Here is a 16,599-nt window from a genome sequence, read left to right as displayed (position 1 = left end):
AATTAAAAATATAATAGCTCTCCAATTCCTTTTAAATACTTGGATTTACAAAAAAAAATCTAGCTTTTTATTTTAAAGAAGAGGGGGAGAACATGGATTTTTCTAAATTTGGGTAGAGCTAGCATTAACACTGACTAAATGATTTTTTTTTTTTTACCAGATACTCTTGGAGGAGGGACAGATATAAGGTGGTGGGGCTTGTGAAAGAAGATCTCTGTCTGTAGTCCAGGACCCAATTCTGATTCCTCTGTTACATTAACCTAACCAGACTTTTGAGAAGTGAAAAATGGGTCTTGGAGATCTACGAGGACCTGATATAATGTTGATTTTAAGGCCAATTTCTAGGAAAATATGATTAACAGCCAGTAATACTATTTTTCTGCCCTCCAGCATTTTTTGCTTTATTAACTTTCTTTTCTGTTTTCTACTTTATTGGTTTCTGCTCTTTATTATTTTTTCTGCTTAGGTTTACTATACTATTCTTTTTAGTTTCTTAGGGTGAAAACTTACATCATTGATTTTAAACGTCTTTCTAATATAGGCATTTAAGGCAGTAAATTTCTCTCATTAAAAAAATTATTTAAGTATTTTCTAAATCTGTTATTGTTTATTCTTTGATTTGTGAATTATTTAGAAGTTCATTTTCTGTTTTCCAAATATCTAGACATTGTCTAATTCATTATTTGTCGATTTTCAAATTATTTCTACTGTGGTCAGAGAACACAGTCTCAAAAAAACTCAGTCTTTTAAAGTTCATTGAGATTTATTTTATGGCTCAGTGTATGGTCTACCTTGGTAAAGGTTACATATGTATTCTGCACTTGTTTGGTGTAATATTCTACAAATGTCTTTTAGGCCAAATCAGTTGGTAGTATTTAGATAGTCTATGGACCTACTTGTTGTCTACTTGTTCTGTCAATTACGAAGAGAGACATGACAGAATCTCCAATTATGGTTATGGATATTTCTGTTTCTTGAGTTTTGCCATTTTCTGTTTTGAATTTTAAAGCTCTCTTATTAGTTACATACACATTTAAGCTTGGTATCTTATCCTGATGAATTTCTCCTTTTATCATTATAAAATTTTATTCTGCTTTGTTAACCTAATAGTATCCTTAAATTTAAAAGGTGTCTTTTATAGACAGTGTGTAGTGGAGTCTTGCTTTTTTTAATCCATTGTGACAATCTCTGTCCTTTAGTTGAAATGTTTAATCCAGTTACAGTTAATGAAATTTTTTATGTGGTTGTGTTTAAATCTATGATTTTGCCATCATTTTTATTTGTCCTTTTTATTATTGTTTTTGTTTTTTTTTGATGCCCCCTTTTGGGTTAATTGGGTATTTTTTAGTATTTTATTTTATTTTCCTCATTGGCTTTTTAGCTATACATCTTTTAAATTACTTTTTTATTGATTATTCTAGGGCTAATAATATGCATCCTTAACTTATTAAAGTGTGTTTATTGTCATTTATTTAGTTTATTGTCATTTATCCATTGCCATTTATCCATTCATCAGCTGATGCACATTTAGGCTCTTTTCATAATTTGGCTATTGTTGAAACCATAAGAGACTCTTAAAAACTGAGAATAAACTTAGGGTTGATGGGGAGTGGGAGAGAGGGGATGGTGGGTGATGGGCATTGAGGAGGGCACCTGTTGGGATGAGCACTGGGTGTTGTATGGAAACCAATTTGACAATAAATTTAATATTAAAAAAAATTATGCCATTTAACATTTTACACCTGACCATTCTCTCTTCTTACTTTATACTTCCTACTTTTCACTGGACACTTAGCATTTCCCCTTCTCAATTTACAAATATAATTTAATATAATTCCTTTTATTCACCCCCTCTCTTCTTTGTGCTCTTGTTGTCAATTTATTTTTATATATATTAAAAACTTCCCACATATTATTGCTTTAAGCAAATAGTTTTAATATATAGTGTTTTAAGGAAATTTGAAGAAGAATAAAGTATATAAATTTTTTATTTTTAACAACTTACTCATCTTTTCTGGTATTCTTTCCTTCCTGCAGATCTGAGTTTCTGTCTGGTATCACTTCCCTCAAAGCTTTATAGTATCTTGTAATCACATCTACTTGAGATTAATTTTATCAGCTTTAATTTACTTGAAAGATCTTTGTCTTATTTTTGAGAGATATTTTCGCTGGATATAGAAATCTGAGGGGCGCCTGGGTGGTGCAGTCGGTTAAGCGTCCGACTTCAGCCAGGTCACGATCTCGCAGTCCGTGAGTTCGAGCCCCGCGTCAGGCTCTGGGCTGATGGCTCGGAGCCTGGATCCTGTTTCCGATTCTGTGTCTCCCTCTCTCTCTGCCCCTCCCCCGTTCATGCTCTGTCTCTCTCTGTCCCAAAAATAAATAAAAAACGTTGAAAAAAAAATTAAAAAAAAAAAATCTGAATTGGCAACTTTTTTTTTTTTCCTTTCAGCCCCTTAAACACATTCTCACATCTTCTGGCCTCCATTATTATGGTGAAAAGTTAGTATTCTTATTTTTCTCTTGTATGTAACATATTGTTTTTAGGCTTCTTTAAAGATTTGATCTTTGCTTTTCAGCAGTTTGACCATGATGTAGCTAGATATGATTTTCTTTGTATTTATTGTCTTTGGAGTTTGATGAGCTTTTCTGATCTGGTAAATAGTGTTTTTCACCAAACTTAATAAAATTTTAACTATTATTTCTTCAAATGTTTTTTCTGCTTTATTTTCAGAGTCTTCTGGGACTCCTATTACATATGTTAGACAATCTGATATTGTCCCACAAATTTCTGATGTTGTGTTCATTTTTCTTGTCTTTTTTTTCCTTTATCAAATTGGTAATTGTTAGTAGTCTGTCAAGTTCATGAATTCTTTTTTCTGCTATCTTCAATCTACTATTAAGTCCATTCAGTGAGTTTTTCATTTTAATTTTTGAAACTTCTAGTCCTAGAATTTCCTTTTTTTCTCCGATTGATCCTTTTTTGCAGTTTTAGTTTCTCTGCTGAGATTCTCATCTGTTCATGTATTCTCCCTTGTTGTTGTTGTTGTTATTGTTCAAAAATATTTTCCTTCATTTAAGAGATTTTTCAAACAACAGCTCTGAAGTTTTTACTAAATGCAGTATTTGGGCCAACTTAAAGTCAGTCTCTAATGACTTATTTTTTTCTTGTGGGTCACATTTTTGTTTCGTTGAATGCCTAAAAATGTTTTTATTATGTATTGGACAGGGTTGATACATTGTAGAGATGCTGAATTTTTTTTTTTCTTTTAATTTCTCTGCAGTGTTGTTTGTTTTAGTGGCAGTTTAGTTGCTGGCTGATCACCTTGTATAGGTTTGCTAGGGAAGATCTGTGGAAAGCTTTTTTTTCAAGTTTTTTTTCTCAGGCCCCTCTAAGTTAGCACAACTCTTCCCCCAGATTGTTTTTTCCTCATGGTTTTTATTAGGGCTTTAGGGCTTGGTTTTAGACTGTTTTAATGTGGGTCTAGAGTTGGTCTTATTCTATGGTGTGCTTTTCCCCTTAAAGTGAAGCCTTTCTGGCATTTCAAATTGATGTGCAGAATGTTAATGAGTTCTCTTTCTTCAGGTTGGGTTAAACTGGCAATGTTTGCCTATGCTGCTTGACCTCTAGTATTTCTATTCCATATTAACCTCATTACAGATACTCTTTTGTAAGCCTTATGTAGTTACTTACACTCAGCATTGGTTGAGGATTCTCAGGGAACCCCTGTACAAACTTCTGTGGTCCTCACTCTGTGCATTTCCATCCTCTCTAGTGTCCTGTCTCTGCCACTAGCCCTGCTCTGCTTGGACTCCAGCTCACTATACTACAATTAGAAAATTGTCCCAAGGCAGAGAGCCAAGCAAATGTAGCCTCGCAGTATTGCTCGTTTATCCAGTAGCTAAAAATAGTTGCATTATTTTGTCCATTTTAACAGTCATTTATGAGAGGAAGAAAAGTCTGGTACCAATTACTGTGTCATATTGGAAGTGGAAATCTCCCATAGCATTTTTATATGTGTTGAAATGAACTTTAGAGGGGCGCCTGGGTGGCGCAGTCGGTTAAGCGTCCGACTTCAGCCAGGTCACGATCTCGCGGTCCGTGAGTTCGAGCCCCGCGTCAGGCTCTGGGCTGATGGCTCAGAGCCTGGAGCCTGTTTCCGATTCTGTGTCTCCCTCTCTCTCTGCCCCTCCCCCATTCATGCTCTGTCTCTCTCTGTCCCAAAAATAAATAAATGTTGGAAAAAAAAAAAAAAAAAAAAAAAAAAGAAATGAACTTTAGAGATAGCTTGAAAGGGAAAATTAAATCTTAGTCTCTCTTAGAACTAAATAAAGTGAGCTTATGTTGCTTATGAACTGACCATTTCTCTCTGATCTTCCTGCCTCCCACCCCTAGTCTCCCATTCACTGCTGTCTTCTCTATTCACAAGAGACACAAGGAGGGAGAGGGGAACAGAAGAAAGACCTTACATGGATCGTGCGTCCTAGGTTGTGACCTTGGGCCTGTCAAATGGAAAATTAAATGTGGTTTTGAAGCAGTACTATGTAAAAGTAGAAATGCATATAGGACTTTCTGTGTTAATATTTTATGACACTGCTCATACATTGAAGTGTAAGCAAACAGGATGTATCAGGGAAAGGAGCTACTGAGAACATCTTTAAAATTTGTCTCTTAGGGGCGCCTGGGTGGCGCAGTCGGTTAAGCGTCCGGCTTCAGCCAGGTCACGATCTCGCGGTCCGTGAGTTCGAGCCCCGCGTCAGGCTCTGGGCTGATGGCTCAGAGCCTGGAGCCTGTTTCCGATTCTGTGTCTCCCTCTCTCTCTGCCCCTCCCCCGTTCATGCTCTGTCTCTCTCTGTCCCAAAAATAAATAAAAAACGTTGAAAAAAAAAATTAAAAAAAAAATTGTCTCTTAGTGTCTGCTCTTCACAATCTGGTGAGATGATATATCTAGATTTGTAACTTAACATGAGCATTGTGATTAATAGGAAGAAGTTTTCTTTGAGTGCATCTGTGGTGGGGGTCAGGGGATTAGGTAATGTTTTGTCAGATTAGATCCGTACAGAAAAATCACTGTTCTTGTTCTGAATTCTAGTTGTTTTCTTGCCTTTTTAGTATTAAATTTTAAAAAAATAAAATATCTTTTTGATAGTCGAGGATTGCTTATTGGGGAAATAGTTATGTTATTTGATAATTAGTCGTCACTTCAGAAATTTAATGACGTTTCCCTTTGGAAGTGATCTAGAAAATATAAATGTTGTCTCATGCTTGGAGCTTTCAGCTCTGTTTAAATATGTCTGAGAGGCCTCAGAAGAAGCATAATTCTTTATTGTTAAGGCCCAATTTGAATATAGCAAGTTGCTATAATACCTAATTGAATATAGCAATCTTGCATCTTCCCAAAAAGCCTTATTGAAATTAGGCCTATTCTTTTAAATTTGTTTTGGCTTGTTGATTTCAAAATATACCCCATTTCATTTCATTTTCTCAGAAAATGTGATGGTAGTTTAAAGGGATTAAAGTTTGTGGGAAGTTTTCTTGTTTTAATTCAAGTTGCTCACCATGTTGTTTGCCATAGCTTTACTTTTTCTGGTGTTTTCTAAATTGAACCCCTCATTTAATCATTTTCTCTCTTGCCAGCACCTTCTATGCATTTTCCTTGTAGCTTCTTACCACATCCTCTCTACATATTTAACCCTGGATTAACCCATCTGCTGTCTCTACTCTTTAAAAATATTTTCCATTTATATTTTCCATTTTAAATTGTGGTAAAATACACATACATGTTTTTTTTGTTTTGTTTTTTTTGTTTTTTTCTTTTAGACTTGGGCTGGTGAGTACTGTTAAAAGGCATTTGTGGAGACTGGTAGTATGAGAAGTTCTACTGCACTTACTGGCCTTCTCAGCCATAACCTTTCCATGGGTCAACTTTCCCTGGTCCTCTGCCTAAGCTTTTGTACTTTATTTTCCTCCGTAAGCCACCTATCCTTCCCCACAACTGCCTTCGGGCAGATGGCCTTGATTCCTCTGTCACAGAGAACATGGAGGCTCTCTGCTGTTCACATCCTCAGTTTTTCATGCTCTTGTACATGCTTCTTCTCTGTCTTCACCTTCTGTCTCCCAGGTTCAGAGGAGAAGTGCCTAGTTCTCACCCAGGTTAATCTCTCTCCCAGAGTTTTTGTGGTATCTTCCCATCCCTGTGGGATGTTATTCTAACATTTCCTATCATCTATTCCTCCACCTGCACGTTTTGTCATTCTTTACTTTTCCTTCATGCTTAAGTTATTCCCATCTTAAACACAGACAAACGAACAAACAAAAAAACAAAAGGACTTTTCTCTGTGCCATATTATCTTTTAGTTTGACCCTATGTCTTTTTTCTTGATACACAACTGTGTACCTTGAAAGAATAGTCTGCAGCCCTTGACTTCCCATGTAGATTTTCCATTCTTTGGGCTGTTAGGCTTCCATTTCCACTATTCCATTGAAGGTGCTTTATGAAAGTTGCTGGTTCCCTAGTTGCCAAATCTCATAACCTCTCTAGGCCTCATTTTACTTGATGTTTCAAAGACAGTTAATGCTGACCACTTCCTTCATGAAAAGTTCCTTTGTTTTTTGGGATACTACTGTCCTAATTTTCTTACCTCTAGTAAATTCCTTCTTACTCTCCTCTTTTGCCCCTCTTCCTCTGCCCATCTCTTCAATGCTCATACTCTCTGACTCTTACCTCCCTCCCTCTCAGTAGTCTCACTCATCTGCACGGTTTTCATTACGTATACGGAGGTGATTCTGAAATCTGAATCTTCCCCATAAATCCCTGTTTTGAGACCAGATCCATATAACATAGTCCTCATAACAGGCCTAGAAAATAGTAATGTTTTTCACATTTATGGGTGAGGAAATTGAAGCTAAGGGATATTTGTAACCCATTTGAGATCAAGCAGTCAGTGGAAGAGGCAGGACTTGAAGTTCTTTCTAAAATTAGGTGTTTATAATATGCCATTAATCAAACATCTCCATCCGGCTGACAGATGTATTAAATACATCGTATCCCATACCAAATGCCATCCTATAACTGTTCTCACTACACCGCCCCCCACCCCCCCCAAAAAAAAATAACACCAAGAGAGAGAATTTGGAAACCTATATTATCAATCTCCGTGAAAGGCATCCTTTCTTCCAGTTACCCAAGCCAGAATGTATATTGGGAATTGACATTGACTTCCTCCTGTCAGTCCATCTTACAGAACTGTCTGGCCCAAGGGAGCATCAATTCCTTGGTATTCTCTTTTTTTTAACACGACTTGTAATCATTCCCTCCTTTTTACTTCTGCTGCTGTCATAATTGAGAACTTCATATCGACCTGGATTGCTATTACAGTTACATTGCTTCCCATTGTCAAGCCATTGCTTCCCAAGTTATGTGAGCCGAAGAATCAAGGTTTTTTGTTTTTTAATTTTTAACCTGTTGCATAAATTTTGTAGCATTTAAAAAATGAATCATTTTTTAATGATGAAAGACATCATTAAAAAAGACATGCAAATTATAAGCTTCATTTTTTAAATGATTAAATTTGGCAGACGTAAAATTATTGACAGATTGCTATAAAACTTTTTTTTAACATTTATTTATTTTTGATGTAGAGAGACAGAGGAGGAGAGGAGAGGGAGGGGAGGGGCAGAGAGAGAGGGAGACACAAAATCCGAAGTAGGCTCCAGGCTCTGAGCTGTCAGCACAGAGCCTGACGCGAGGCTCGAACTCACAAACCACAAGATCATGACCTGAGCCAAAGTCAGACGCTCAACCGACTGAACGACCCAGGCGCCCCAGATTGCTATAAAACTTTTAAAATATTAGTTATCCACATGTATCCTGTCACAGGTAGATAACAGTTTGTGGATTGACACTGATTCACAGACAACATAGAAGAGCACCAGTTCATGGTATCTAATGAAAAGAAATGTCTTCAGTTTTCTTAGATTATTACCACATGGGCCTACATTATTTAAAACTGAAAAATTTCAACTAGGACATTCTTTGTTTTTCACTTATAGATAGCATGTATATGTGGATTTAAGAGGTTTTAGAAAATTTCCTGTTTCTATAGGATTCCTTCTTCCTATACAAATAACATCCCATTAGAGCAATGAGTAATCATGTTATGTTGTATACAATTTAAAGTTAAGATCGAAGTACTGACGAAAGAATCCAAAGCAACATTTTCTTAAATGGTCTTGAAGTACAATCTTCATGGGTTACCTATTAACAAGAGTGATTTCCCCTGGTTTGGTGTATTTAACTTGATACTGTACACATATGCAAAAGTCTGCCACCAATGTCCAGTAAATTATACCAGAGGAGGTGATGTATTCCATTTCTAAAAGATTAAAATTCCACACAAGTATTAATCTTCATGGGTGATAAATAATAAAAGTAACTTATTTGGATTTGGCAGATGTCTGACAATCCCTATCAAAAGATTTGAAGTTGGGGCGCCTGGGTGGCGCAGTCGGTTAAGCGACTTCAGCCAGGTCACGATCTCGCGGTCCGTGAGTTCGAGCCCCGCGTCAGGCTCTGGGCTGATGGCTCAGAGCCTGGAGCCTGTTTCAGATTCTGTGTCTCCCTCTCTCTCTGCCCCTCCCCCGTTCATGCTCTGTCTCTCTCTGTCTCAAAAATAAATAAAACATTGAAAAAAAAATTAAAAAAAAAAAAAAGATTTGAAGTAAATGAAATGCAAACAGGAGATGCTAAAATGGTTACACAGTAGAATACCCCTGGGCTTTAAACAAAGCTTTGCTGAGGAATCAAAACACATAAAAAACGAAGTTCTAAGGGGGTATGGATTCAGGAATGGGTGTGCTCTAAATATAACTGAGATTATACCTAGAATTAGTTTAGAAATTCATTAAATAAAACCATACTGTGCAGACCTCATTGTTGTCTACATCACATCTCACACAGAACAAAACACATGGGCAAATGCTAAGACAACATACTTTTCTCTTATGAGGTTAAAAAAAAACCAAAGTCAGTAAAAGCCTTTTAGACATTTTGAAAAAGCAAATTAAGCAACTACTCTTCAGCATGTGCTAGGACTAAAAACTACCACAGAAAATTTCTAACCATTAAGAGTTCATTAAGAGTTAAAAAAAATTAAGTTCAATTATAACAATATTTGCTCTGATAATGAAGTAGATGACGCCCAAACACAATCATCAGAATAAGACAAAACTTTGTCATGAGAAGTAGGGGCACTATCTGACGTTTAAGAGATTAAATTCCTAAAGCGGTATGTTATATAATCACTCTTCTTCCATTTCTAGGTCATTCACAGGAGGTGGAAAAATGGCAGCTTGCTAAACCCACACCTAGAATGTAATCAAAAGTTTTATTCAAAGAAAATTTTTTTAAAAGTTGATTTATTTTGAGAGATAGAGCATGGGCGTGAATGAGGCAGGGGCAGAGAGAGGGGGGGCGGGAATCCCAAGTGGCTCCACACTGTCAGCACACAGCTGGACATGGGACTTGACCTCAGGGACCATGAGCTGAAATCAAGAGTTGGGCACTTAACCAACTGACCCACCCAGGTGCCCCGGGAAATTAGTATTTAGTCTCAGCTGCCTTTTTTTGTTACTAGCCTGCTTATTTAGCTTTCTTATTTCATGACTGTGGTATACTTTTATTTATGCTTAAGTTTCTAATGGATGATAAAAGAAAATTATAAGCATCTTATTTAATTCAGTAGCTCCATGATGGAAATAAGCCTTAGTGTTAAAAGAATTCTTAGATTAAATGTGGTTTTGCTTGTAGGCATTTTATTATGAGATTTTTTTTTTTTCTAACTCTGCCTTGTCCTTGTGTTTTGGTTGTTTAGATCTGCTTCAGCTCCCCAGGAATATGATTGAAAACAGCATGTTTGAGGAAGAACCAGATGTGGTGGATTTAGCCAAAGAGCCCTGTTTACATCCTCTAGAGCCTGATGAGGTGGAATATGAGCCCCGGGGTTCAAGATTGCTGGTGCGGGGTCTTGGTGAGCATGAGATGGATGAGGACGAAGAGGATTATGAGTCATCTGCAAAACTGCTGGGCATGTCCTTCATGAACAGAAGCTCAGGCCTTCGGAACAGTGCAACTGGCTACAGGCCGAGCCCAGATGGGACTTGTTCAGTACCCTCTGCAAGGACCATGGCGATCTGTGTTTTTCTTATTGTGGTTGCCGTTTCTATAATCATGGTGATTTATTTACTACCCAGATGTACTTTTACCAAAGAAGGCTGCCATAAAAAAAACCAATCAATGGGACTAATTCAGCCAGTTGCAACAAATGGAAAGTTGTTTCCGTGGGCACAAGTCAGGCTTCCCACCGCCATTATGCCACTACGCTATGAACTTAACCTACACCCAAACCTAACCTCGATGACATTCAGGGGTTCTGTGACAATTTCACTTCAGGCTCTTCAGGCCACGTGGAATATCGTTCTTCACAGTACAGGCCATAATATTTCAAGAGTGACCTTTATGTCAGCAGTTTCAAGCCAAGAAAAACAAGTTGAGGTCTTGGAATACCCATTTCATGAACAAATTGCAATTGTTGCCCCTGAAGCTCTTCTTGAAGGACACAATTATACCTTGAAGATAGAGTATTCGGCGAATATATCTACTTCTTACTGTGGGTTCTATGGAATCTCCTATACAGATGAAAGTAATGAGAAAAAGTATGTAGCCCTCTTAAATGGTTCTACTTCTTTGCTCTGTGAAGACTTCTTTAATGTGGATTCCTTTGCCCATACCAGATATGTTAACTGGAATTTTTTTTTTTTTAATTTAGGAGGTTATGTGCAAAATAGAATGGTGATTTGGAAGCATCTACTATTTCTTTTTTAATCAAAGCCTTGAGCACCTATCATGCTCATACATGTCATATATTATGTTAGGAGTGGGATATGCTGATGGAAGGAAATTGATAAAGATTTTTATCAGTTACATTCTCTATCACCACAACTTAAGTTATTTTGAGCTTTTCGTATCTTAGATGAATGTAGTTTTCAGTCACCTTACAATATCTCAATGGGAATCAAAGAAGAAAAGAAGAGTATGGATAATTCTTTTAGATCTATTTTCCTAATGTGCAGAACTTTTAGGAGGTGCTTATTGAGATGGAGAAAGAGGGCAGGAAGAACTGTTGTATGCTTACATATATCATTTTTAGTGTCCTTAATATTTGCTGTTCATTAAAAAAAAGTCACTATTTTGGATTTCTGATGGAATTTAAAAAAATCTAGGACAGACTTAATTTAGTTTTAAAAAAAGTGACTTAAAACAAAAGTATTCTCTGGGGCGCCTGGGTGGCACAGTCGGTTAAGCGTCCGGCTTCAGCCAGGTCACGATCTTGCGGTCTGTGAGTTCGAGCCCCGCATCAGGCTCTAGGCTGATGGCTCGGAGCCTGGAGCCTGTTTCCGATTCTGTGTCTCCCTCTCTCTCTGCTCCTCCCCCGTTCATGCTCTGTCTCTCTCTGTCCCAAAAATAAATAAAAACGTTGAAAAAAAAAATTAAAAAAAAAAAAAGTATTCTCGCTATTTATGTATTTTACACTTTAATCTTAGTATTCATAGAATGTTTCTGGAATTTGAGTTTCTGGAAGGATGCAGTGTGCACTGTATACAGGTTACTCATAAGTAGCAATAATACCATTTCTCTGGTGTACACAAAGTCCTTAATAGATGTGCTTAATTTTGCTGGCGCATTCCCTCATATTACTTTGTATACCAGTTTGTGAATTACTGATGCTGGCCATTTGGCAAATGTATGTTTATGTATTGAGAAAAATAGAAATGAATATTTTAAATCTAAAGGAACTTGTTTGATCCTTCTTACATGGAGAAAGAAAAAACAAGATCTGTACAGCTATTCAGATAAATAATTTTTTTCTTGGGGTGCCTGGGTGGCTCAGTTGGTTAAGTGACTGACTTCAGCTCAGGTCATGATCTCACAGTTCGTGAGTTTGAGCCCTGCATTGGGCTCTGTGCTGACAGCTCAGAGCCTGGAGCCTGCTTCGGATTCTGTGTCTCCCTCTCTCTCTGACCCTCCCCTGTTCATGCTCTCTCTCTGTGTCTAAAAAACAAAAATAAACATTAAAAACAAATTTTAAAAAATAATAATTTTTTTCTCTTTGCCTTTACTTAAAAAATGGCATGCTGGCTCTTGCATGAGATCTGACGTTAAAAGCAAATTTGTAATTATACTGGCAGCCCATGGCTTCTTGGCTTTACTTCTCCTTTTATAATCTTCATCAGCTCTAAGAATTAGAGGATATACGTAAAAACAATGCAAACACACCTTTAAGACAAATCCAGTAGTCACCTCTTTGAATCATTATTGCTCTTGGAGTCCCTTGAGTCTACTCCTACTATATAATGGAAGGAATAAATGTATGGCAAAGAAAGCTGATTTTGGGTATGGTCACTTGTTGACTCTTGCCATGGGCTAGATTGAGTTGTGGAAAATTCTAGAAAAATAGAGAAGACAATCCCTTAAAAATAAAAAATAGAATGCTTTTAACAAGTGTTTTTAAAATGTTTATTTATTTATTTTTGAGACAGAGGAGAGAGAGAGAAAGTGTGAGCTGGGGAGGGGCAGAGAGAGGGAGAGAGAGAATCCCAAGCATGCCCCACACTGTCATTGTAGAGCCCGACATGGGACTCTTTCTCACAAACCATGAGATCATGACCAGAGCTGAAATCAAGAGTTGGATACTTAACTGACGGAGCCACCCAGGTGCCCCAGCAAGTGTTTTTAAATCTATTAAAACAAATTAGTTTGTAAAACTCTGCTGTTACAGAAAGTATATAAATCTGTTAACCTGACTACTTCAGCCAAATGAGTGCCCCACATAATTATATATCTTCATGGAAGATAAATTTGAGAAGATTATTTATGCCTTTCAAGGTGTCTGAAAACTTTAATTCAAAACAATTTTTTGCCTTTCTCCAAATTTTGCATAGTTTTGCATAGTTCTGTTAGAGAAATTTTTTGTACCCCCTCCACCAAGTATAATAAGAATAATTAAATAAGTAGATAAAAGAATTAGGGATATATTCCTTATTGATAGGGAAATCAGAGTATATGTAAATATCAACCATGTATTTGTGGTAAGGGAACTTTACGTTATTTAAGAGGGGAAATGGCCAGTGACCTTGGAGTTTAGTCTAGAAGTTGTTGATGATATACTTAAGATTCTAGATAATAAACTGATGCTGAAAGAACTAGTAAACAATTTAGGATAGGGATGTGTTTTATTTCTTTGTCCTTCAGTCTGTCAGTGCCTTTTTTTGAACACTTCAAGCATCTTCTTAACTGACTTCTAATCTTGTCACTGCTTTCCCCTCCTCTTGCCACCATCTTCCACACTGCCTAGACTCATACTTCTAGAGTACAGATCTAACCATATTGGTCTTTGGTTTGAGAGCCTTCGCACTTCCTCTTTTCTGATAAGATTTAGTTCAAGATTCTTCCAGCTGTGGCCCTTGTTTTATCTCATAGCCCTCACCTGCTACAATAAGCTTCATGTGCACTTTCCTGAATTCCAGTGATAATCATAGCCCATATTTACTGAGAACTCAAGTGCTAGAAACTGTTTGAAGCATTTTATATGTTTAATCTTTTATCCTGTCAAACCCATTAAGAGGTGGATATTAATATTTTATTCATTTTACAGATAAAAAAGCAGAGCATAAATAATACGTTATGGTTATCAGGTAGGAGGGGGGAACTCAAACTCAAACTCATTTTAACCCCATTCTTAACCCCACTATGATGTACTGCCTCCCTAGTTCACACTACCCATTGTTCATTTATTTACCTATTGTTATTCCCAGTGGTTAGAATTCTCTTATGTGAAGCCTGGCTAATTCATGATTGTCTTCAGCACTACTGGAGGTAGTGCTCAAACTGCAGCTAATATTTCTGAAAGCAAAGGAAGTCACTAATGAAAGAATAAGCTTCAAGGTATTCAGCATAGATAAGATAGATTATAAGTATCCTCAAGCAGCAGCCTTCTCAAAGAGACTTATGTAAAATAGTTAATAGTGCATCTCTTTCAAAAATAACTTAAGATTGTCTTTGCCTCAGAACATTATGATCCAGTTTTTATCCAAAGTGATCGTCTAAATAGACTTTTTATATGAATGGTATAGATATCATTAAACTTTATCCCCTGGTCCCTTGTGGCCCTCTTTCACAATTTTCTATTAACTAGGTAAGAATTGGGGAATGGAGTGAAGAAATTGAATATTAGCAACATAGCATGTTTAAATTGTTTCATATATGTTGATTGCTATCTTTCATGTAGTTTACTCGATAGAAACAGTTATTTTGGCAAATTCTTATCAGGAAAACACAATATTGAGTGTGGATGAGGAGTTATGACTGTCTAGCATTTATAATAAACATCTATGTTGGCAATTGTGGCATACAAGTAGTTTTTATTTTGAATAGTCTTATTTGATTCTAACAAGACCCCTAGGTGTTTGGCAGAGGATCCTACTCAGTCCTAATTTAATAAATAAGGAGGGCACGGGGTGGCTTAGTAAGTTAAGGGTCCACCTTCAGCTCAGGTCATCATGATCTTGTGGTCTGTGAGTTTGAGCCTTCCATCGGGCTCTGTGCTGACAGCTCAGAGCCTTGAGCCTGCTTTGGATTCTGTGTCTCCCTCTCTCCCTCCCTCCCTCGCTCACACTCTGTCTCTGTCTCTCAGAAATGACTAAATATCAAAAAAAATTTTTTTAAATAAGGAAATTGAGGTGTGTATTATTACTGATTTGCCTGAACTCCTATGGCTGGTAAAGTGCAGGGTTTGGGTCTTCTTACTTCAAATCCCACACTCTTTTCTGTCTGTCTTTTAAAAGTGGAAACTAAGCCCTAAGCAAGCTAGGCCATCTTGTCCAGGGTGGTGGTTGTATATGTGCCATATTGACCAGTACCTGAAATATGCACAACAGGGCCATACTTGCCCTGATTATTCTATGGCCATGTTTGGATGATTTCCCCAATGCAGATCTGTTTTATTCCTCTGTTTAACTAGAAATCTGATTTTCTCCTCTTTTTTTATGCTTTTCTCTCAGTTTTTTAAAAAGTTTATTTGTTTATTTATTTTGAGAGAGAAAGAGAGCATGTGTAAGTGGGGTAGGGGCAGAGAGAGAGAGAGAGAGAGAGAGAAAATCCCAAGCAGATTCTGCACTGTCAGTGCAGAGCCAGATGCGGGGCTCAAGTTCACTAACAGTGAGGTTATGACCTGAGCCTAAATCAAGAGTCGGACGCTTACCTGACTGAGCCACCCAGGCACCCTCTCCCAACTTTTAATGTAAGACTTCCATATGAGTTAAATTCTCAAATGTTGTTGCTGTTCTGTAGGAGAGGGAGGAAGTTTTTTTTATTCATTTCTGAAAAGCTTGAAGGAAACAAATGTACTACAGAGTAGCTAGTTTTTTTAGTCTTCATGAAAGTTTAGTAAGTTTAAGGTTTAATGTTGTGAAGCCAGGGTCTGTACAGGTGATTAATGGCAATTAATGACCACCCTTCATAGTGATCATCCATCTGAAACCTTTTTAAGACCAGCTGTAGGCTACCTTTGTGGCTTCATCTCCAGCCATCTTGGACAGCCACCTCCTGTCCCTGAGTATCCATCACTGTCTTTCCTTGTGCTTTCCACCCTTCTAGAGTATACTTTCTTCCCTTCTCTACCTTTTCGAATATTCTTCATTTTTTAAAATTCTCTTCAAAAGTTTGTCACCAGTTTCCATATAGTATCTCAACTGCCAGTCAGAATTTGTTTCCTATCCTTTATTTCCACTGCTTTGTTTTCAATATTAATGACATGATTTGCAGCCTGCAGGTTTCTGTTCATCATATAACCTAGGTCTCTCCCAGTTGATTGCAGATCCTTTGATGACTGGGATTATACCATGTTTATTTTAGTATCACTAGTACTTGGCAGGATACCTTGAATAGTAGGTGCTCAATAACTATTGGATGAATTTGCATTTGTTTTAGGTACTTTGCAGCAACTCAGTTTGAACCCCTGGCAGCAAGATCTGCTTTTCCTTGTTTTGATGAACCAGGATTTAAAGCCACATTTATCATCAGGATCATAAGGGATGAGCACTATACTGCTTTATCAAATATGCCTAAGGTACTGTTCTGTTCCTTAATGTAAAATCCTTGAGTGGGTCTCTTTCTTTGTTATAAATATTTGAATTCCTCTTTGTGATACTGTTGAGAATGAGTAAAATCATGTATATTCTTATCCTTTCTTAAAATGCTTAAATAGAAGTTAAAATATATGTTAGAATTAATAGAGAAGTCAGCTCAAGGAGCACTTGAAGAAAGAGTAAGGCCTGCTCGATATGCAATGTGTGGGCAGGAAATATGAAGTATGTGCTGTATATGAAAGGTATGCAAATACTAATACTATATGAACTAGTACTAAAAATCGCAGTGATGTTTTCTGAGACTTAGTGAATTTGCTGTTCTAAATAGTGGTGCATGATAATGTTGAATCATGATTGACCTTGGTGTTTTATTGGTTATTGAAAAATCAGTATTCTAA

The 16,599-nt window shown here is 37.0% G+C and overlaps 1 protein-coding gene across 1 annotated transcript in view; it reads left to right on the top strand.

Annotated features, from left to right (window-relative positions):
- LNPEP (leucyl and cystinyl aminopeptidase) overlaps nucleotides 1-16,599 on the top strand; it is a 96,946-nt gene that overhangs the window by 26,677 nt on the left and 53,670 nt on the right. The window contains exons 2-3 of the mRNA XM_025924159.2: nucleotides 9,871-10,711; nucleotides 16,044-16,182. Of these exons, the coding sequence (XP_025779944.2) occupies nucleotides 9,871-10,711; nucleotides 16,044-16,182 (980 nt within the window). The remainder of the gene's footprint in view (nucleotides 1-9,870; nucleotides 10,712-16,043; nucleotides 16,183-16,599) is intronic.

Source organism: Puma concolor, chromosome A1 (assembly GCF_028749965.1).
Source record: "Puma concolor isolate L17-30 chromosome A1, mPumCon1.1.hap2, whole genome shotgun sequence".
NCBI lineage: Eukaryota > Metazoa > Chordata > Mammalia > Carnivora > Felidae > Puma > Puma concolor.
This window is presented reverse-complemented; position numbering and strand designations above follow the sequence as displayed.